Raw genomic sequence first — 22,616 nt, 5'->3', positions numbered from 1 at the left:
ATTTATAAATAGTGAAAGTGCAAAAACGGCCATGTGATGGTCAGCCCGGTCTGTCATTGCTGCAGCCCTGCATGCGACAATGAGCGGCGCAACAGGAACTGCGCGGATCTGCTTTGTTACTTTTTGCAGCAGCTGTGGTGGGACTGAGTTTCTGGCCTCTTAAAGTCTCCATTAAGATTTAAGGTTCTGTGCAAAGAACAAGACAAATTTAAGTAGAAAGAAAATGTAAATAAAAGACAATATTTTTATAAGTTTAATTATAAGGAGCTGCATGTTAGCACTTTAAAAGCAGCTATATATAATTTGTGTCCAAGTAAGCTGCCCACTTGGCTGTAATTCATGTGCACACATAATGTAAACACATTTACATCTATTTATTTAGCAGATGCTGTTGCCTAAAGTGATGTACAAGCGAGACGGATCGTCCCACACAAATAGTCTTTGTTTTCTTTTGGTTTTATTGTAGTGCTTGGTGTTGACTGATGAGAACTTTCCTGAATATCACAAAGTCACAAACGTTACCACGGAATCAGTGATGAACTGACATAAGTGGATTTGGAGAATACAGAGAGATGTTATATTTTATACTGCTACAAAGGTGTTGGGGGGGGTGTGTGATGCTTTGCTCATAAGATCCACTCTTTTCTCGGAGAACGTTCTCAGGAGATAACCTCCTTATGGAGAGAGATGCACTAAGAGGATCAGGAGATGCTGTGGCTTAGCCCGCCCCCCTATTGGCCCCAGGGCAGGAGATCTAGAAACAGCAGGTGCTCCACAAGGCAGGAAGATGTAGTGAAACTGCCCCCCCCCCCGCCTGGTGTGTGTGCACACGTGTGTGCTGGCAGTTTCAATAGAGATTGAGGGTCCAAACATAGGTCCAAGCTAAATAAATGCAAGGGGACAGGAAGACGACACGTTCTCTGCATTCCCCATTGTATCCAAGACCCCACTGACAGTGAACCTATGGAGCCAATGTGTATCTACCACAATCCACAATGATATTACTTGAATTACAAATGCGACACCGGCCAATGATACGCCAGCAGATAGTGTCACATGGGCTGTAGGACAAGGCACTACATAGAAGCTGGAACCTTTAAATATCTAAATGTGTCTCGGGTTTGCAATGGCATGGCATGCCTGAAAGGGTGTGAAATCACAATTTTCCCCACATCGGCTGAATGTAATGGCCCATAGTTCACTGACCTAGGGGGAGATAGCTGGATTGGGAGATTCCACTTGGGGGTGGGGATGGGGGGGGATCCTCGCTGGGATGAGTAGTTGACGGGGACTGAGGAGAGGACCGCACACACAAACAGACAGAAACACACACACACGGGGTTGGAGTGCAGTGCAGTGGTGCCTAAACCGCACTCACACAAAATGACACACACAGGCTAAGACATTACATTAAAATAATAGATGCCATATAGACTGTTCATTAGGACACCAAGCATCTTTTTGAGTTCACCCTCACACAAACACACACCATGCAGTCCATAATAACATAACAAAACCAGGAACTTTGGGGAAAACCGCTGGCCGAACGGTGACACATTTCCTTTCAGGGAAAGTACCTTTGGATGATTATTGACAAAATGTTCATGTGGAAAAAAGCACAGTCGTCTTATCTTTGGACAGCAAACCAAGCCATGTTGGGCACCCCCGGGGGCACACAGCCGGGGGCACACAGCCGGGGGCACACTCCCTGCTCTCTCAGTTGCACGTCGCTTTGGATAAAAGCGTCCATTATGTCCATATAATCCCACAATTCTCTCATTTGCGAAGACTGAGGTGTGTTTTGCTCTGAGGAATCCGATCTTTCATCACTCTGATGTGTAGCTTGCTTAATGAACGGATCCGTGCATCTCCACCCCCTCCTTACCACCCCCACCTTCCCTCTCCCACAGAGGCCTCACTGAAGGCCCTTTTCTAAAAGCCACCAAGACCTGTGACAGCAGACACTCCTTCCAAAGATGGATGAGCCGGCTGAGCTGGGATTCAGAGGGGGAGGGGTGAGCGGAGCCGGATGGTTCTGGTAGGTTAGTGTTCAGACCCTGGGGGAATGGCAGCGCTTCTGCTGAACAGCCGGACACGTCACGTCGAGTCAAACGAGTGTCATGGGCAGGCGGGATCGCATCACTTCCTGTTTCCTGGCGTTCAACAACAACAGATACTTCCTTCCACAAAGGTGCATTTATTACTCAGGATTGCATCTAATTTATCCTGGATTTCACGAAGAATACTAATATAATATATATATAAACAAGTATAAACTAATATATATATATAAACAAGTTGGCATTCAGATGACCTACGCTCACACATGCCTGCATTACCCTGAATTATTTGAATTATTTTACAACTCATAAGACACAGAAAAGTAGCCTGACTTTCTAACCCCATGTAAAAAAAATAAACAGCTAGGCTAATATTTTCCGTAAAATCGGCCATTTCCCATAAAGAGGAAATTATTTAAAACCAGTTTAAGGAACCCATATTGCAAATAGCTGAAGTTAATTTTTTTACCTCGGAGCCTTTTCCGTTAATGGCTTTCATTATATTTGTAAACAGCAATTCTTAGCGCAAATGAGACTTTTCCTGGCAAAACAAAGGTACTCTGTTTGATTTCTGTCTCTCAAGTAACACATTACGTCATACGTTGACACGTTCATGAAACGTGTAGCCAAAGCAATGCATTGCACAACAAGCCAACTGACTCAGAAATGCTGTCACGCAATTATGGCTAATTAATATGCAGATCGAAAGGATTGACCTGAAATGGGTGTTTTTTCACTTCGTGTTTTTCAGTTTCTCTCTAGCTAATGAGGTAGTTGCTGTTTATGAACGCATGGAAACCGGCACTGCAGTCAGTAACAGAATTCAAATGACAAATTGTTTCCGCTTGTTCCCTTTAATCTGTTTTCACTGTCATGATCCTCTTGTGTGGGAGGATTTGCTCAGGCAACAAGAGGACAACACACTGTAAGACAGGCGAAACAGTAAAAGACACACTTCTGAGGTGACGCCTTATAAGAGTTTAAAACGGTCACGAGCTATGCGGGAGGGAACTCCGAGGAGAGCCGTCACATGTTCAGGTACTCCAGCACGAAGACCTGCAGGATCTTGCTGAGGTTCTGGACGGTGGCCCGGTCGAGGTTCTCCTCGTTGTCGTCGAAGGTGTGCCACACGGAGGGGAATGGCGTGGGAATCAGGTGAAGCACACGCACACCTGCCCGGCACATGGAAAACAACCACTAAGACAGCTGGACCTCAGGCTTCACTCAACGGCCTGTTACTCAACTTGACCTACAACTCTGGCTCACAAAAGACCAAGAATAACCCAAGCCCTTCTGTAAGACAAAGAGTGTTACATCATCCTGATGAATCACTCACTGTCCGCTGACACACTAACACGCTAAGCTGCATAACTATGCCTATATTCAGCCGCTACACAGATCCTTATTATCCAAAGTGACTCACAGTTCGATTTTTATCTCAAGACCAGTTCCTGTTCAATGGTCCTGCAGCAAACCCTCACAATGCATGGCCATGCCCTTAAATAATATCTACCCTTTGTCCCGTTTGGTCATGTGATGAATTGACGTTTTTATTGGTGGACCAGAAAAAAAAAACCAACATTTGAAAGAAAGACACCGCAAGCTGGTTTCTCACCACATCTTTATCTTGCTTTTATGGTTTGTAACATTTGCTGGGGTTCTTGTTTCATGACTTGAGAGATAAACAAATTGCAGGTAACCAGGGGCAGCTAGGTCATGTATGGGAAGGAGGAAAAAGACTCACCCTTATTCAGAAACGGTTTGTGGTCGTCCTCCACAGGGCCCACAGGCAGACCCGGCCAGAAATACTGCACCTCTATTGGATGGTCTTCCAGCTGGCCCATGGCATGCAGCCGGCGCTCTGGGGATCAACGGGCAGTCAAGGAACCGCACAGTTGGTGTCAGTCTCTTTTGTCACACTTGATAGACATAGGGGTGGTTCATGCAGGTCAACTCGTAGCTTAGCAACCATCAGGAACAATGCATAATTTAGAACCCAAAAATGATCGGAGGAGTCGAAGGAACTAAGGAAAATTAACACTGATGACGAACTGGTCAATGTGAGTGTTCCTAATTGCCGAATTACAGTAGAGGTGAGACTCACCGATGTTCTGCAGCCTGCTCAGCCACCTAGCAGTGTTGGGGAACTGACTGCCAAAACGGGGCGTCGAGGCACCGATCAGGTCCAGCAGCACGAAGAGATCCTGGAGTAGATCAAGAGGGAAGCACCGTGTGGAACTTTCCATCAACTATGAGAAGGTCGAAACTTGGAACTGGCTGAAGACTGGAGAGAGACTCAACGGGCAGCCTGGAGCCTATTGAGTGGTCATGTGGTCATGCTTAGGCCAACGTTGTCATGTGACTGACACCCTGACTGACCATCAACCTCCGTCTTGCTGGATGTTCCAGCACCATGGAAAATTTTTTTTTAAAAAAAACAACAGCTGCAGCTTATTAAACTCTTATCTGTTTTTTTGCAGTGGCGGTTTTTATCTGTTTATCTACACCATCGCTATCGAATTGTTAGCGTGGATACGAGATAACGAGAACATCTGCAGCTTTGTGTCCGTTAAACAATAAAAATACGTTTCGCCACATATTTATGTTTCTGTGTGATTCGCCTGCCAGCTGCTGGTATTAATCAAATCTGACGGAAAGTACCACTCATGCTGAGACACCATGTCCAGTACGTGGCGGGTATGTTAGGGTTCAGAATCAGAATAGAATTTATTGCTTGACACATACTTGTCCTGACACCGTTGGATCTAGGATATGGGAGTAGAGGTATGATGCAGAGATTGCATACTGAGCCCATCGATCCATTTATCCATCTTCAAATGCTTATTAAACTGTAATGCAGAATCTACGGCACAGGATGTAATGCAGGGTACATCCTGCAGGAGGCACCAGCGCACCACAACGCACTCTCACACACATGACCCAAGGTAAAGAGTCTGCAGTTCACCTAAACAGCATGTCTTTAGTCAATGGAGGGAAATCTGGGAAAACAGGATCAGAAATGTGTGCGTGAGCAGGGCGGATCCGCTGGACGGGCGTGCGTACAATGCCGTGTAGCAGGTTGGTGTCCGTGGCGCCGGGCGGATGCACGGTGTCCTCCATCTTCTTGGCCAGATGGCGGGAGCCGTACAGGGAGTCAGTGGAGGTCCACTGGTACAGAGCCTCCTCGCCGTCGAAGAAGATCAGCTGCAGTGACAGGTCAGGGCTGGAGTCCTGCGATGGAGAAGAAGATCCTGCGCTAGTCAGGCTGCTTCAGGTTACAGGGGCAGGGCAATTCAGCTGAGTTAGCGTCAGGTTTTCCATCCTGTCAGAAGCAAAAGATGTACAGTAGACCTATCTCTTAGCGTTACGATAATAAATAATAAATGCATCCAGCTGCTGCTGGGATGAAATACTGCCACCTAGTGGCTGAAATAAAATATTGCCTTTGCAACCTCTGCAGCCTTCATGTGGATGAAATGATATGTAATTATAACGTAGTAAGTAGATATTAAACTTACTTATGATATGATAAAAGTGTAATTTTCCTTTTCTGTTTTCAGTCACAGCACAAAACAGAGAATAAACACAGTCTTGTTCTCTTTCCCAGTCTGCTAAATAAATATGGAGGTAGGTCGTGAATCGGGCTTGTTTACCCAGACATTTCTCGGCGCCAGTGACTGTGGTGTCAGAAAAGCATGCCCTCTGCCCCAGTGACAGCCCTCCACTTCAAAATCTGTCCCTTGGGGGGGGGGGTGGCGGGACCAGTGGGTAGGCTATGGGGGAGGGGTACGACCCGCTGTTTTCCAAATGTCCGACGGAGGCTGATGTCAAACTCTCCCATGCTTGGCAGTAAGCGACCATGACTGTCTAAGTACGGCATTTACTTTGTATTTTTTTAGGTTTTGGAGCAAATATCCCAGCCGCACGAAATGTAAGCATAAAACGTCACCCAAACTACTTCAATACACTGTGCAGTTATTCAGAATTGATTAAATAAAAGATTTTACATTTTAGTTTATTTATCAGGCAAACCCACTGCTTAATCAGATTTTGGATAATCAGAGCCAACGAGATGCCTGCCTTTAGGGTTATGAGTTCCTGGTCCAGAGCGCGGGCCAACTCCAGCAGCATGGCGCACGGCACGGCAGAGTCGGTGGCGCCGAGGAACTCACGGCCGTGCCACTGAGGCGGGTAGTACTTGGAGTCGTAGTGGCAAGCCAGAACCAGGCGCCTCCTGGAGGCGGGGTTAAGCGTGGCGATGATGTTAGTGAAGGTCATGTAGCCGTAAGGCGTGTTGGCCTGAAAGCGATCCTCCTCCGTGTCCCAGCCGGCCTTCAGCGACCGCAGGGTTCTCAGGATATGCTGGAGAAACACGGACCTGTTAGAACTCCATGGTCAGATCTGCCCGACTTCCCGTTCCAGGTCGGCCAGGCTCACGTGACACCAACCTGCTGCACAGAGAGGCTGCCGGGGGAGCTTGGATAGCGGGGCACCAGCATGGGAAGCAGATCCTTCTGCCACATGCGGGTCAGGTCCGTGTGCGACAGGACGCGCTCCATGTCACTGGGGCGGAGCGTGCTGGGCTTGTGGGAGAGCTAGTGCGAATCAAGGAGACAGCAAACGTGCAAATATAATCCTGGTTCACAGCCTTACAATCCCATGTTTGCTCAGGTCGCGTTATACGCAAAGCCTTGCTTTAATTTCCATCCATTCATAGCTGCTTGTTCTATGCAGGGTAATGGAGTCTGTCTCAAAATAGGGATTAACCCAGGATGGGGTGCCAACCAATCACAGCACATGCAAATACACACCTATGGACAATTTGGCACCTCCAGTTCACCTTAGCCTGTGTTGGACTGCGTGTGGAAGAAAGGAATCCCACAATGAGAGAGGGAAAAAGCACACAGACTCCTCACACAGGGAGCCGGAGCACAGGCTCAAACCCTGGTCTACACAGGTGTGACACGGCTGTGCCAATCACTGCACCACTGCACCACCCTGCGCAACAGGTTCCTTAATCGAATGGAAACATGTGAGGCAGCCAGTGGCAAAACCACTTATTGGGCTTGGATGGTCTTTTCTCTTTCCATGGCAAATGATCCCCAGCCTTGAGCCCACAGATGCCTCGTTTTTATAAAAGCCAGCTCATGCAGAGTGAAATAAGTGATTGTTTGATCAGGGTCAGCTGTGCACATGACAGATGAGCGCGGGAGGGAATCTGTGCTTGATGCTGGACTTTTGCTTGTTGTGGTTTCTACGTGTGCAGAGTCACAGCTTTCACTTAAAGGGATCGTAACTCCACTTCGTGGTTCATTCGATAAAAGTCTCCAGTGGGTTAAAGTTTGCTGACGGGCACAAGTTTTCGGCCAATGTGGCGGAACTGTTCCGCTAACCACCTGAAATATAACGGACTGACGAGATTTATTTTTAGTACTTGGACATTTAATCTCCGCAGGTTTTTCTCATATCGGGTCCTTATTGTACTATTGGTATAAACGTGCTTTCCTGAAATGGGAATTGCAAGCATGGACGGACTTTCTAAGAATCGATTAGTCAAAGTTTATTAGATAATTAAGTTCAGCCAGTGAGACAAAGAGCACATCATTCACAACGGCGTTGCACAAGTCAAATTCGTAGGTCATTTGCATTACTTTATAATATTGGCACTTTGAATCAAGATTGTTTCAGGTGAGACTAATAAAGGATAAGAGATAAAAGATAATCACAGGGCACACTATGTACAACATGCCAGTCCATCACAGGATGCTTGAATGAAGAATTACAGACTAAAGACACGTTACAGACACAATTCCTTTTAAACCCCATGTCTGAAGTACTGGAGGAAACTGGAACTCCTGGAGGAAACTGATGATTACATGGGAGGACATGCAACCTCCACACAACACATGGAGTGAGGGCATGAGGTCACTCCTGAAGCTGTTAGGCTGCTATGCTAACCAACTTCCAATCACCCATTTTCTGTAACTGTTTATCCTATTCAGGGTTGGATGGGGCACCGGCCTATCACAGGACACGCTCACGCATGCACACCTATGGGCAATTTGGTAACCGGGGGGGGATGGAAACCGGAGAACCCAGAGGAAACCCCACAATGACAAGGGGAGAACATGCAAACTCCATACACATGGAGCCATGGCAGAGCCTCGAACCCGGGTCCCAGAGGTGAGAGGCGCCAGTGCTAATCACTGCTGCAGTTCAGTAGTTCACAAGTCTCACCTGTGAGCGTAACTGCATGTTAAACTAACCAGATGCTATTATGCCATCTTACTAGCTAAAAGATTCCCACTATGACCGAAATCTCTCCCTGACTGCTCCATAATTCTTATTTGTACGACCTTCCATAGTACCACCCATGCAGAGACCCTTGACTAACCAGCACCAACACTGCCAGCCCAAAAAGTATGTAGTCATTCCCAATGCGAACATTTCAGAAGGATGAAATCATTAACATGTTTTCTCACAGGCTACCGCTGATGGCAGCGTTTAACAAAAAATTTCCCTGGCGGACCGAAACGTAGATTCGAAACAGCCGGGGACTCGTTCCATGCCAGCACGCCAACTGCACTGGGAGGTAGATTCCATTGGAACCCCAAAATGTTTGTGGGTATGGCTGAACTGCTTGGAAACTGTAGGATTCTGAGATCAAATGGCCAAACAAAAAAAAAGAGAGGAGAAAAGAGGAGGAGGAAAGGGGAGGAGTAGCACCCGGGAAGGAGGTGCATCTGAATCTCTGTAATCCCTCTCATCAGCAGGTCACACCACACAAAATCAGGCTCCACGACGAAAACAGTACTAAAGAAAGACCAGCAGGAAGGAGGCCCTATTATTTTGAAAGATGGAATGATAAATTACAGAGTTCCTTTCTAAGGGTGACAGACAAAAAAAATCCTCCACTATAAGGACAAACCTTCCTGTGTAAACGTGTTTTGCGTAACAAACTGTGCTTAAATCCTTTGTTTCCATGTGATACTTCGAAACAGCCTCTTCTCAGGGTAAATTATGGGAACAAACACCACTTAGCATGGAGACAGACTAACACCATCTTCCACCATGATGCAGACACACTGCTCTTCTGTAAGACCTTCAGCTCTTAAAGTTTGTCGCATGGCATGTGAAGCTGCAGGCTGGCTGACCTGGTGTCTCACCACAAACAGACCTTCAGTGCGCCGCAGGGAAATTTGTGCGCATATCAGGGCATCCATCTTGCCTTTCCGTGCATTAAAAGGTGATATACTGTAGAAGCGTGAATCTTTCTTACACGATTTCGCTCCTACACCACCAGGTTGACTCCGGATGTTCAGATCTGCACCCTTCTGGATTCCATCAGCATGATTACACCTTGGAGCTCACCATTTGTCTGTCATGATCACAAAACCTGCAGGACAGTCACAGCCTGTGGTGGGACAACTATTTATGACTGGTTCCTCGCCTAGTAAACAGCTGCAAACGGGCAATTGTGAGATTACTGTAAGATAACAAAATGGAAGATCTCAAGTGAGGGCGGGTGGCTGTACATAGCCTGCATAAGGGGCAGGGATGATTCATATTCCACTCCATGTTGTCAACCTTGAAGGTAAGCAGACTCTTGGTTGTCTTGGATACCGCTGAAAGGCTGACCGTTAAGCCGGAGATTTCAGTCACTGTCACCTACGGAATACCGCTTATCTGCTTATTAGCCAATAGATGGAAAGACACAACTGCAGGACAAACAACCGGCTGGAATTCCCTATGTGCTGGTTTCTAAGCAACCATATTAATTCAGACCTAATATTTGTATGCACTGCACCTCCACAATGATTCAGGACCAAATATTCTGGAGGCAGAAATGAAAAGAAAAAGCAAAAAGTTGACATTTGACCCAGATGCACCATATAGTGTCTGATCACCTTGTGAAAAAAATTCTTGAGTAAAACTGTAGCAGAGTAGCTTACTTTTCCTGAACTAATTGCAGTGATTCCCCATAGAAACAATCACTTCAACAAAATTTGCTTCTATTCTGAAAATCTGGTTCAGTCTCACTGCAAGGGCTGGTTTTTCACTTTACAGTGTGAGACGATGAGAAACAATATTTCACATGGAATCCTGGCTACAACCATGATAATCTGGGGAAATACCTTAGAGGTTTATGTTCTTAAGAAGCAAACACACATGCAGCTTTTGCCTTATAGCTTATTCTGCAGTTAAAGCTTCAGGATCTTCAAATTTAACGGGACTCGTTCCCTGAATGGAACATTGGTTCGCAGATGTGATTCCAAGGGCTGGAATGACTGACTGAGTCAGTGGACCCAAAGTAGGTCTGGCTCAGGACCTAAAAATATGAAGATCTCCAGTTGGTAGATCAATGATGAAGACAGTGCTGCCATGGCAACGAGACAATGTAAGGATGAGGGATAAACATGGCTGGAGAGTACAGAGAAGCATCTGTGTTAAACGCAGAGTGTGGGGGCAACAACACCGCTGGTAGATTAGTGAAATGCTTATAAACGAAATTTAAATATTTAAAACAGTAATTAGTTAATTCATGAAATATACTTATGAAATATCACAGTGACGTTTTATTTTACAACCAGCAATGACCCCATGCTGATTCAGATGATGTTTAAAGAAGGATGGATTATAGTGCACTTAAGTATATTTAAAAGATCCGTACTGTTAAAGAACCATTTAGTTTTTAAATTCGGGAGAAAATGACATGTAGATTTCTTTTAGAGAATTTTCATGCACGCAGAACTGGTTTTTAATCACATAACTTTACATATTTATTCAACGCGGCCGCTATGCTTAAATCTTTAAGTTGCACAGATGTTCATCTTTAATTATAGCTATTTTAAATAGATTTTTTTTTTTTTTACAAAATAAATTTCAAATGCCTGATTTTCGAAACTTGAAACGAAGACAGAAAATCATTCAGTAAATATAGGAAAATGAAAAAGAACTGTCAAGTACCTTTTGCTGCGTCCAAGGTATTTCGCCTGCCTGTCCATTGATCTGACTGATGATTGTTAAGCAAATGCCAAATATACTGAAAAAATACATGTTTCCACTCAACAGCCGTTCTACCATCTCTATACACCAGTCCGACTACATTCCAATCCCGCGATCATGTGAGGAACATGAGGCAGGACTCGCGGGCACGTCACCGATTTTTTGAACCTCACTGGTGCAACAGTATATTCAGGATTTGAGAGTAGCGATTCCATTTTCTTTGAGCTCCAGCTCCACGGAACTCTCCATATTTTACATTCAGCTGTGCATACTTCACACACATCATTTCTGCTTAAAAAAACAGCTTCTTTCGTAGACAAAAGTGTTATTCATTTTATTAAGTATTTATTGACGTTTTACAAATGTATTTTTAATTATTCAAATATTGAACGTTTCGTTTATAATAACCAAGAACACACGACACGAAATAAAAAAACAGAACTGTGTAATTAGACGCTTTCAAGTTCAGGTTACGTCATTTAAAAGAAGTCACGTGACACCGCACCGCCCTCCACGTGGTCACAAGCCACGTGTGTCCCCGTTGTAGTCCCGGAAGTGGCTGCAGAGCAAGACTAAAACCACCACCAGTTTATGGGAAGTCTTCGTTATCCCGTTTATTCAATGTCTTGATTACAGTTCGTTAAACATAAGGAGAATCAGTTTCCAGAAAATAAAATGGAGCAAGAGTTTTATAGCTTAAAGGAGCAGCTTTTGGAGAAAGATAAGGAGATAGCTGTTCTAAAGGATAAACTAGCACGATTACAGAAGGTAGATGTCTGATATACGAGTCATTAAATTGGAAAGTGATGTATAAAATCGCAGAGACGTTTCAGATAATTGTAACTTTTTCTGTTTTGCCTGTCGCTAGCTCTGCGCTGCATTCCGGGGACAGCAAAGTTCCGGTTAAAGTTTGTTTTGATCAATGTATTAATGTTTCCCCCCCATGTCGCCAGTTGCAGAATACAAATAAAATTCATATGCATTAAATAAATAACTGTGTGTAATTTCACGAATTAGGTAAAACGTGTTTCCTTTCGCTTATTTTTTTACGAAACATTTATTTTCTCAGGTAAATAATATCGACATGCAAGAAAATGTCAGTCCGCTGCCACCGCTGAAAGCAAAAGCGACTCTGTCAAACGAAGAAATAATGCGGTACAGCAGACAGCTTCTCCTTCCAGAACTTGGTGTGCAAGGTATTTTTTTAAGTAACTTACAAAATACACGGATTTTAAACAATTTACAGGTAACGGGAGTTAAGAGCAACATATGTGCCTGACCCCAGCTCGCCGTTTTTACAGGACAGCTGCTTCTGTCTCGGACGTCGGTACTAGTGGTCGGATGTGGCGGACTGGGCTGTCCGCTGGCGCAGTACCTGGCCGCGGCTGGCATCGGTATGTAACTTCATTTTGCGAAGTTGTGTAATTCAGTATTCAGAAATATTATAAGCAACGGTATTATCACCAACGTGATTTTACGGTATTCGTAAATCTATACTTCAATACTGCGGACCTCTTTACAAAAGTGACTACAGTTTAATGATCTATGACACCGCCAGTTCCTATATTAATCTCTACGCCGCTACAGGGCGTCTGGGTCTTCTGGACTACGACAAGGTAGAGCTGAGTAACCTGCACAGACAGGTGCTTCACGGAGAGGACACGCAAGGGATACCCAAATCCCTGTCAGCCGCGCAGGCCGTCACAAGGTGGGCTGCGCGGAAAGTCCCACTTTCGCCACTGGGTGGCGCTGTTGAACTAAACTACAGCTGAGTTCCTCACAAACGATCCATTCATTTTCAGTAACTGCCTATTAAATTGCCATCAGTGATGTGGCAGCGCTCCGGACTGGGCACTAGTCTTTCGCAGGGCGCTCATGCACATTGTCACACTGTCAAACACTAAACTGAGAAAATAAGAGTCTTCTTTGCAAGGCCGGTTTTGTTCATGTTGATACTCTGGGCTTGCAGAAGATAGAAACGTTTACAAAGGTGAGTTATAACCATATTAAGTCCCAGTGTTGTCTGTAATGTTCCAGTCTTTAGTCTCAAGGAACAGAACAGGACTCGACGAATATAATGCTAATAATCAGTAGATCCCATAACCCTATGTAGGATAAGAGGTTGGGAGATGGATGGATGGATAAATCAAAAATGTATGATAATACTATAAAGACAATGATTAGTTGTACAAATGAGATGCCTTTGAAGTTTTTTTTTTTAAATGAAGACATTTGCAGGTGCTCAGAGGTTAACAGGCTGAATCTGGCACCTCGTCTGATAGCCGTAACTCCTGTTTCCTGCCGCCTCGTTTTCCCAGGCTGAACTCCGCGGTGCACTGCGTGCCATATCACCTGCAGCTGTCTCCCGACAACGCGCTGCAGCTCATTCAGCAGTATCCTTCCTGGGCCCGGCGTCTGCCTCCCCCCCCCCCCGCCACCTCAAAGCGAGAGGCCTGGACTCTCCTGGACTGTGCAGAAGCAGCCTGTTAAAAAGGTTGCTTTGGGGTCGGTCCGTGCCAAATCAGCCGATGTCCAGAAAAGTTCCATGGACATCATTGCTGATTTTGATGAAAACTTGGTATTTTGATCCTTATAGAGAACACTGAAAAGTCCCCAAGTTTTATTGAAAAATTCTGATGGTCCAAAGTTGCCCTTTCAAATTTGGGTGCCACGCCCCTTTTTTGCACGCGCATATAATTTGTAAGGGTTTTCAGGAGACCATATCTTCGCTTCTAAGCATGCTAGAGAGCTGAAAATTGCTCTCCTGGTATACTTTCCCCTGCTCTTTCAGAATCTGGCATTAATTAAGCACTTCAAAGTTATGGACCTGCAAAAATCAGTTTTTGGTTCACTTTTTTCGGATTTTGACCCCAAGCTGTGGGGTCACCACCACACCTACATCCAATATTCTTTTATATTTTTGTTTTTTGAAGAAGATACTGTAAGCAGATGCAAATTCATTCTAAATAACCATTTATTCTTTGATATATTGCCATCTGAAAATGGTCACAGGTGAGAAATCCCCCCACAGGACCCCCTACTTCGGGGGTGTGGTTGACTTGTAGATAGTTAGTGATGGGAATGAAACTTATACAGTTGAAAGAAGCATATCTGAACTATAAATGCCGAAAATATAGCTATCTCAACTCAACTCCTTCAATATAAACTCCCAGGGTCAAATATAACATTTTCAAGTCTTTCCGTTCAGTTGCCAAGAGGTCAATTTTGAGAATACCCCTCTTGAAATGTGAATCTAATGAGAAGGAGCACTGTCAGACAGAGATACTTAAATCAGATCTTAAATTTGAAAAACCTTTCTAGTAGCATCATTGAATTAATGAGAAGCCATGTTCACAGTTCTTATATATTCTTTGGTCAATCCGTCCGGACTAACACAGTTCCTGTGACAGGTCAGTGCACAGTACAGTTGAAAGAAGCATATCTGAACTATAAATGCCGAAAATATAACTATCTCAACTCAACTCCTTCTTTGGGAAGCTTTGGGGAAAAAAAAACACACTTAAACTTTTGTTTGCCATTCTTTGCACAGGTGTATGGGAATGCTTTTGTCTGCAGACCACGTCTTGCTCTCTGTTGAGGTGTGCATACTGACACGTGTATAGCTTGGGGTCCGAACACAGGGTCAGACCACTTATTCGGCACTTGGGGGCTAAGGGGGGGGGGGGGGGTGTTAACTGGCTATCTGATCAGTCACAGCAGTATTCCCGTGAGCCTGACACTGATGTTCTTTATTATATGTGAAAAACATGACCTACTCCATGTTCATTCTGGAGATTATGTATGGGTGTGTGGGACTATGCCATTTGTCAAATTGCTCAGCAAAGCTACGCTTCCTTGATCGTTTTCCCCATGTACGACATTGTGGCTGACTGCTCGGACAATGTGGCCACGCGTTACCTGGTGAACGATGCTTGCGTTCTGAGCGGGAAACCTCTGGTGTCCGCCAGCGCCCTGCGGATGGAGGGGCAGGTAAGGGATCGGCCGCTTGCCGTCTCGTCATCCAATGAGCACCTGGGATTGGGTGATTGGCATGTTGGCTGACCAATGGCAAAGTGTGCTCACCGGCACTGCTACTTCTCCTTTTAAGGACTCCTGCCTCTTTCTTCCTCCCCTTTCATCTTGTAGCTGACAGTTTATAACTACAATGGAGGACCTTGCTACAGGTGCCTGTACCCTGTGCCCCCGCCCCCGGAGACAGTCACCAATTGCTCCGATGGAGGTGTCTTGGGTGTCGGTGAGTCTTCAAATGTTGACAACCTTTATTTTTAAATGCCGGTTTTCCACCTCCACTCCTCTCCAAAACAAACATGAAACAATTTTTATTTTTTAGATTTTATAATTACATTAAAAAAATAATATATATGTATATATATATATATGTATATATATATATATATGTATATGTGTGCGTGTGTGTGTATGTATTTTCAAATTATGGAGTTGATGGCCTTGCAGTGTCATCTCTGATACAGCGTTTCTCTTTCAAACTCCACAGTGCCAGGGATTATGGGCTGTTTCCAAGCCCTGGAGGTTCTGAAGATCGCCTCCGGCCAGGGATGTATCCTCCGTGGACAATGACGGCCGTTTTGCGTTTATTCCTGCGCTTTGTCTCGCGGCGGCGGCCGCGGTGCTGCCTCTGTAAACAGGATCCGGCTGCAGGGCCATGAGTCGGCCCTTGAATGAATCACACTTTCAATGGGCTTTTGTGGCATCGCGCCTGCAAGGAAGCGGCCAATATTTATTTAATTTTTTTTCCTCTTCAGTCCATCAGATAAAACGTTACGAAACAAGGTTTGGTCTCTGAAGGCCCACAAGGTTTCTTAAAGCCTTTATTATGACCCTTATACAGTTTTTTTTTTCTCACCGCAGTTCAAAGACACGCAGGTTGGTGTTTCTGAAGCACCCTGTGTGTGTGTGTGTGTGTGTGTGTGTACATGCATGAGTATGTGTTTCTGTGTGTGTTTACTTGTGTTCGTGTGCAGTGATGGACTGACATCGTGTCCTGGCTATTGTTTCTCTTCTACACGTTCCAAGCTTGGTATAAGCCTGCAGCGGATAAATGTCTATAGAAAACAGATGGAAATTTTAGAAATGGTTTTAGTATTGATGTTAAAATTGTGTTTTTGTGGTTTTCTGGAGCGCAGCAGGTTTATATGTTTAGTATGATTTTGTGTCGGCTGTAGCCTCAGTTCGCCAGGACACGGACGGCAGTAGGGGCTGTGGGGGCTGCCTTGCGAGTGGCCCCCCTCTGGCGTTTCGCGAGCGTTGCAGTTGATCTCCCTTGACAGAGTTTTGCCAGCGTCCCTCGGCCAGCAGCTGCTGATGTTCGAGGCCCAGACATCCCGTTTGCGCTCGATCCGACTCCGTTCCCGGCAGACAGAGTGCGTGGTGTGTGGGGATAGACCAACCGTCACCAAGCTGCAGAACTACGAGAAATTCTGTGGATCTGCTGCTACGGACAAAGTGAGACGGCTGGCCTCCTGGGGGGGGGGGGGAGGGGGGGGTGTGGAGGCTCAGTGATCTTCATTCTCATTGCACAGTTATACCTACAATTAAAAATGGCAAAATACATATCAAAGAACAGTTACAGAAAGAGTAAATAAATGACTAGCTGGAGTTTATAAGCTAGCGTTCATAATAGCTTGGAAAATAATAAGCTTCATCTTAAAGCCTGCGCACACTAAAATGCTAACATGAGAATGGATACATCTTCGGTTTTGAATTACTGGGGATTAGAAATATTTTCGTAACTGTGCTAATTTTTTGTTATTGCATAACTGTATTTTTTCATTCTGGTGATAATTGGCAAGCTATGGAGGCAGGTATATGGCGATCTGTGCGCCTTCTTGTGTAATCCAGACAAGTGTACGGTCTGTGCGCTGGGCTGCGATCCTGAACCACTAGGGCGGGAACCTCTGTGGGGGCGAAGGGGGGTCTCGGGCTGCTGAGTGTTCAGCCAGTGATTTAGCCCCCGGGGGCTGCATCATGCCCAGACCTCACTTTGTCCAAGACAGCGTGCAGTTTTGTAAGAAGCAAACGTCCTGCTTGACCCTATAACACAGCCTCTCTCTGTTCATTAAGGGGCGCTTAAATAGCCCCGGATCATGCATGATAATCGCTTTTTCTTTTTAATATCTGATCAAACTGGTTATTCATAGTATATGTTTGTGTTTTGACGATAAAACTGGATTCTAATGATGCATGTTATTTTTGTGTCTCCCTGTTCCGGAACTCGCTCATGCTATGGCATCCTGACAAGTGTCGCAGACTCGCCCTGCTCTCCAGAGAACAGAGGATATCTGTCCAGGTACTGAACACAGAAGAGCCCTCAATGTTTTTTAAGCCCGTCGGTTTTAGATTAGCACGATTACGGTTATACAATTATATGATTGCCCTGTCGATTTCGGGCAATTACCCAGATGGACCTTGGTAAATAGCACAAGCTCAGAGCAGCACAGAAGACCTTAAGGACGACCCACCCACTAATTTGAAATGGTGAGGGGGGGGGAAGCTTTTACATAAGCTCACATTTGTTTGCCTTCTGGTGAATAAATGCATTAGGTTGGGGAGTTATTGGTGAGACCAGGTCTTCAAATCGCAGTGCACTTAAAAATGCCATTTTTAATAATCCCTGTGGCCGCAGAAATGTAACCTAAAAAGTGGCCTCTCTGTCACAGCCGCCAGCTTTGCAGAAGCAAGGTTGTGTTTATATATTGTTTTTGTCTTAAAAAAAAAAGATCCCATCAGTTTTATTGGCAGGAAGCCATAATCTGTCTTTGCTATATGTGTAAACCAGTGGTTCTCAACCTCTTTTACACTGCGATCCAGTGTTTCCCATGCCGACTCAGTGGCGACCCCTATGTCATGTATAGGTTTAAATTAACGCTATTATCAAACGTACAGTGCATGCTGCAATTTACACCAATAAATGCCTGTCGCACGAATCTGATTGGATGCGCCAGGGAATTTTAAATTAAGCATCTGCGGTTTGGCTTCTTGGATTGGTTGAATGTTCACTAGTTTTGCGCTAAGCATTTGCAGACCCAAGACCTGTTTATATAGGTTAATTCTAGGACTGGGGCTGGGAGGACCTTGCTGGCTTTAAAATGCTTACATTTGCAATTTGCGACCCTTTCAGTACTTGCCACAACCCATGGGTTGAGAATCAATGGTGTAAACTGTAGCTGCCCTGTGTGCTGGGAATTTTCAGGAATATAAGGAGATTGTGGATAATGGGAGACCCCACCTCTTGCTGGACGTTCGCCCCCTAGTGGAAGTGAACATTTGCCACCTGCCGTTTTCTCTCAGTATCCTTTGCTTCAGCATCACTGTGTCACGTGTACCGTCACTCTCATGCAGTAATTGATTTCAAGCTTCAAGGTACTTTATTGTCATCAGCACCTGTGTACATGTACATAGTGAAATGAGAGACACGTTTTAAATATAACCAGCAAAATGAACAGCATGTCGGACATCAGTTGTTGCACAAAAGGAAACCTTAGCAGCTTCTGTTGAGTGTTATAGGCAAAGTGCAAATGGCATAGAGATTTTAATAGAATCCGTACAGTGAGGTAGTGTACTAGAATGGCAGTGTACTAGAATGGCAGTGTACTAGAATGGCGTTTGGCTCGGTAGAGATTTTAACATGAATGTGACTTCGATACCATTTACCAGACGCATGTGTGTTCTTATTCACGTTGTTTGGTACTGAAATGCCACCAGACTTATTTTTCCCATGAATCTGACAGATATTCCACTTGCAAGCTTAGAGGACAGGAGAGCAGAAGATATGCAGAAGCTTAAAGAGAAGATAGCAGACTCCAAACAGCAGACGGAGACGAGTGTCCCTGGTAGGCGTCGGCATTCAAATGCGGTTATATTGAAAGGAAAGAGAAAAAATGGAAGCATTTTGTGTGACATTAACCAGTATTAAAGTATCATAATCACAATGAAATCAGTCACAGCAAAGTGTACAGGTCATAATGAGAGGGGGGGGGACACAATTTTGTTGCCCCCAAGTCACTGTTTTGTGGCAAGGTGTGTTCTAAGAAGCTCAATGTAAATTCACCTCCAAAATTGCATGGGTAAGACCAAGCAGGGACCCAAACAGCCCCTGGACTTGTACATGCGGGGCGTGTGGTAACGACGGGTGGGGCTTTTGGAGGAAGCCTGCAGGCTGCTGCTGCTTTCGCTGCACGTGTGCGGATGAGGTTGCATGAGACTGCTTGCATGGGTGCTCTTGTTTTGCACAGCAATTCGTTACACAGTAGTGGGATAGCCGGTGCAACACTTTGGCAACAAAAAAGATGAGTGATCCGAGTCTCCTCTTGCCTAATTACGCCTTTGTGGCTGTTCGTCCCACTGAAGACCAGGTTTATTTGGCATCCAGTGACCATGTTGACGTTGCTGTTGCTAAGAGATTCTTTCCCAATACAGAAATATTGGATTCTGCACAAGCAGCTGTCCGCTTCTTGAATAATCAAGGTTTTATTTCCATAGACTATAGGTGCAGCCTGTGATACTGTATGTTTTATTAATGAGTAATTTTAATTTACTATTTTGGGAAGCGTGCTGTCAAATCAAGCTCACATGGTCAGGCTGATGTGCTTCAATGGCTGACTGTTTTGTTACAATCCTGTTTTTTTTTTTTGCATAGAATTATACACGCAATTAAGAATTTACACTACAGAGTGTAATAGATTAGTAAACTGGCACAAGTGCAACAAGATGCACCCAAGAATAGAAAAGGAAAAATGGAGCTAGCGTACACATCATAATGGTTCAAGGGTGTTCATGAATTAAAGCCCATAAATTAAAAAAAATATGTGAAATGTGTTATATTATAGTCCCCTTGCTAAGCAAATTCGATATGCATGAATATAAGTCAATGAACCCCCCCCAAATGCTTGTGTAGTGCCCCCTTGTATTGTTTTTTAATCATCACTAGCCTTCCTGTTCACCAGCGTTTTACGATCATGGGGCCCAGTTTGGCAGCTCTGGAGCTGTGCACTGCAGCTCAGGTGAATTATTGTCCACAGAGAAAATTTACTGCTGAAGAGTTATGTTAAGTTTTATGTGGTGCTCATGGGAAGAGAGTGATTTTCTACAGCTTGTTTTGTTTTGAGGATGGCATGGTGGCTCAGTAGGAGGCGCAACTGCCTCTCACCTACAAGGCTGAGCATGCAGCCAGGTTGATTGACTGGCATCTATAAATCACCCATTGTCTACGTTGGTATGTGTGGGTGTGTATGCCCTGTGATGGACTGGCATCCTATCCAGGGTACACCTCCCTGCCTTGTGGCCTTTGCTGCCTGGGATTCAAGCCAGCTCTGCCTGCCCCCCCCCCCCCCAAAATGGATAAATGGGTGTTCTATTGTGAAATCAACTTACACCTATTGTCTCGCAAACCTCATGGTGCTTTTGAGCTGGCGCTGTTGTAGGGGAACTGGGAAGATCAGACTTATTTGGTGGAAGGTTTGGTGTTATGCAACAGAGTTTTACTGTTTTTCATGAACGTTTCCCTGTTACAGTGTACATCATCTGCAAGTTGGGCAACGACTCTCAGAAGGCGGTCCAGGTCCTGGAGCAAATGTCCGGCGTGGACATTGAGAATGTGACGGTGAAGGACATCTGCGGAGGATTGGTGGCATGGGCTCAGAAGATCGACCCGAGTTTCCCGCAATACTGACTCCGGGCGACCTGCACAGCTCAGGATGTACAAAGGCCGGGAAACGTGGTTACATTTTTGTTAACAGTGACTCCCATATGCTAACTACAGTCTATTAATCTTTAACTCCATTTAGCTGCAGGTGTCCAGTGCAGATGTGTTAATGCCTACCAGTGGAAAGGTAACACTCAGGAACAATCAGGCTGCCATTTTAGCACCCGCAACACAGTGGAACTGTCAATATTTACAAATTTTGCATGCCCAATGACTTTTGATGTAGCAATTGTTAATTGATTGGGGGAGGGGGGGTAATAGGAATTTTGTGAGGGTGGGAAGTTTTAAAGAGCATCATGAATGCAAGAATAACTGCTACTTAGATGCAAACACAATGTAAAAACTTTCTCGTGTTCGCTGCTGTTATATTTCTCCACCGTTTATCAGTCGTATATTAAAAATATACAGGAACTTAAACCATCTGTGTTGAAATCTCTGGAACAATCAAATTATTGTACAGTACCATTTAACATTTCGATTCCAGGCAGTCACAACATTCTGGACTAGTGGGCTGTTATTAAGGTAAAGCAGAGCTGGGGTCTTGCAAAGCTGAGTCTCTGAAGTGCTTCATGAACCTGGATGTGTCGTCCCACAGCGCCTCCCCGCCATCGTTTTGCGCAGATTTATGATGTAACTGTCTGATTGAGCACATTGTTGCTGTCGTCAATCACAGCCTCAACAAAGTTTGTGTTATGATGCAGTTCGATTGCTTAACAGGAAATTCACATTGTTTCTGACCTACACATATCTTCCTGTTCATCATATTGGATACGTATTGTAGGTTACACCAGGTTTATATAGAAATTTTCTCTGAGATGCCTTTTTGGGGCCTTCTCCCCTTAATTTACTGTGCTATTTTTAGTCTTTCTGCAGTTTCCTTCGAGAAACAATTGAAATGACTAGTTTTGATTTCAATGACATTTGTTTATCTAGTCAAACAATACGCATTATTTACCCTTTTTAAACATAGCTCTCAATACGGCATTAACTTCCCTCCCATCCCATACCTTTTTCTATCCATGTCATTTATGGTGTTTTACTTCAATGTACCATAATAAATTCGCGATTAGATTTTCCTAAAATTTCGAAGTAATTAAACGGTTTTTAAACGTGTTTTCTTTTTTTATGACATTTTTCTTGTGTTGGATACATATATTTATGTTTCTTTAACATAATAAATTGCTTATTATCTAGCTCAAATAGTTACGAAATGTTACATCTCCTTGCTCTTCATGATGCAGTATTATGTTTCAGGGTGCTATAGCAACATGGCAACGGTATAAGGAATACACCCAAGTAATTGTGTAATGAAAGTTAGATCTCACTGCACTGGAGAATTGTTTTTAACGATTTTAATTCTTCATTTTGTTATGGCGCTTACAAAAACCAGCAACTGTACGGGTAGTTTCTTAAACTTTTAATCTACTGAAACGCTAAATAGTTGTTCGTAAGTCATATCTCCAAACAAGATTTTATTTTATTTGAGCACGTATGGCACAGAAAGTGAATGAAACTCACACATGTCCATAAACCTACTTTTATACATGGGTATATTATTTTTATTTTATTTTATGCGTTACACTTCACCGTTAGAGGTCGTTAATACTACAGAGACCACTGCAATACAGGCTCTGTATAACGGGAAACCGTGCTAATAAACGCGCATGCGTGTTTTACAGCAAGACGCCAAAAGCATTTGCTATTGAATATGGGATATGTAGTTTTGTATCGCCGTTACTTCTAGTAAAAAATTCCGGAGAAGGCCACATGAACTCCAGTGTCCATAATGCCTTTCTTCTCCATTCTAA

The 22,616-nt window shown here is 44.4% G+C and overlaps 2 protein-coding genes across 2 annotated transcripts; one reads left to right on the top strand and one right to left on the bottom strand.

Moving 5' to 3' along the window:
* Nucleotides 1-2,895: 2,895 nt before the first annotated feature.
* Nucleotides 2,896-11,291, bottom strand: qpct (glutaminyl-peptide cyclotransferase). Its single transcript, XM_048974800.1, has 7 exons — nucleotides 11,028-11,291; nucleotides 6,509-6,655; nucleotides 6,141-6,422; nucleotides 5,124-5,291; nucleotides 4,165-4,264; nucleotides 3,805-3,921; nucleotides 2,896-3,232 (listed from the first exon to the last, which is right to left on the bottom strand). Exons 1-7 carry the CDS (start codon nucleotides 11,142-11,144, stop codon nucleotides 3,087-3,089), a joined length of 1,077 nt encoding a protein of 358 aa, XP_048830757.1. The 5' UTR covers nucleotides 11,145-11,291; the 3' UTR covers nucleotides 2,896-3,086.
* Nucleotides 11,292-11,604: 313 nt separating this feature from the next.
* mocs3 (molybdenum cofactor synthesis 3) lies at nucleotides 11,605-21,225 on the top strand. The gene is made up of 13 exons (XM_048974333.1): nucleotides 11,605-11,834; nucleotides 12,136-12,262; nucleotides 12,368-12,460; nucleotides 12,654-12,774; nucleotides 13,385-13,462; nucleotides 14,942-15,056; nucleotides 15,213-15,321; nucleotides 15,583-15,645; nucleotides 16,387-16,550; nucleotides 17,347-17,394; nucleotides 18,298-18,394; nucleotides 18,836-18,937; nucleotides 20,618-21,225. The coding sequence occupies exons 1-13, from the start codon at nucleotides 11,742-11,744 to the stop codon at nucleotides 20,773-20,775; spliced, it is 1,368 nt and encodes a 455-aa protein (XP_048830290.1). The 5' UTR covers nucleotides 11,605-11,741; the 3' UTR covers nucleotides 20,776-21,225.
* Nucleotides 21,226-22,616: the final 1,391 nt, after the last annotated feature.

Source organism: Brienomyrus brachyistius, chromosome 14, assembly GCF_023856365.1.
Source record: "Brienomyrus brachyistius isolate T26 chromosome 14, BBRACH_0.4, whole genome shotgun sequence".
NCBI lineage: Eukaryota > Metazoa > Chordata > Actinopteri > Osteoglossiformes > Mormyridae > Brienomyrus > Brienomyrus brachyistius.
Note: the sequence above shows the minus strand (reverse complement) of the source record. Positions and strands in the feature narration are given on the sequence as shown.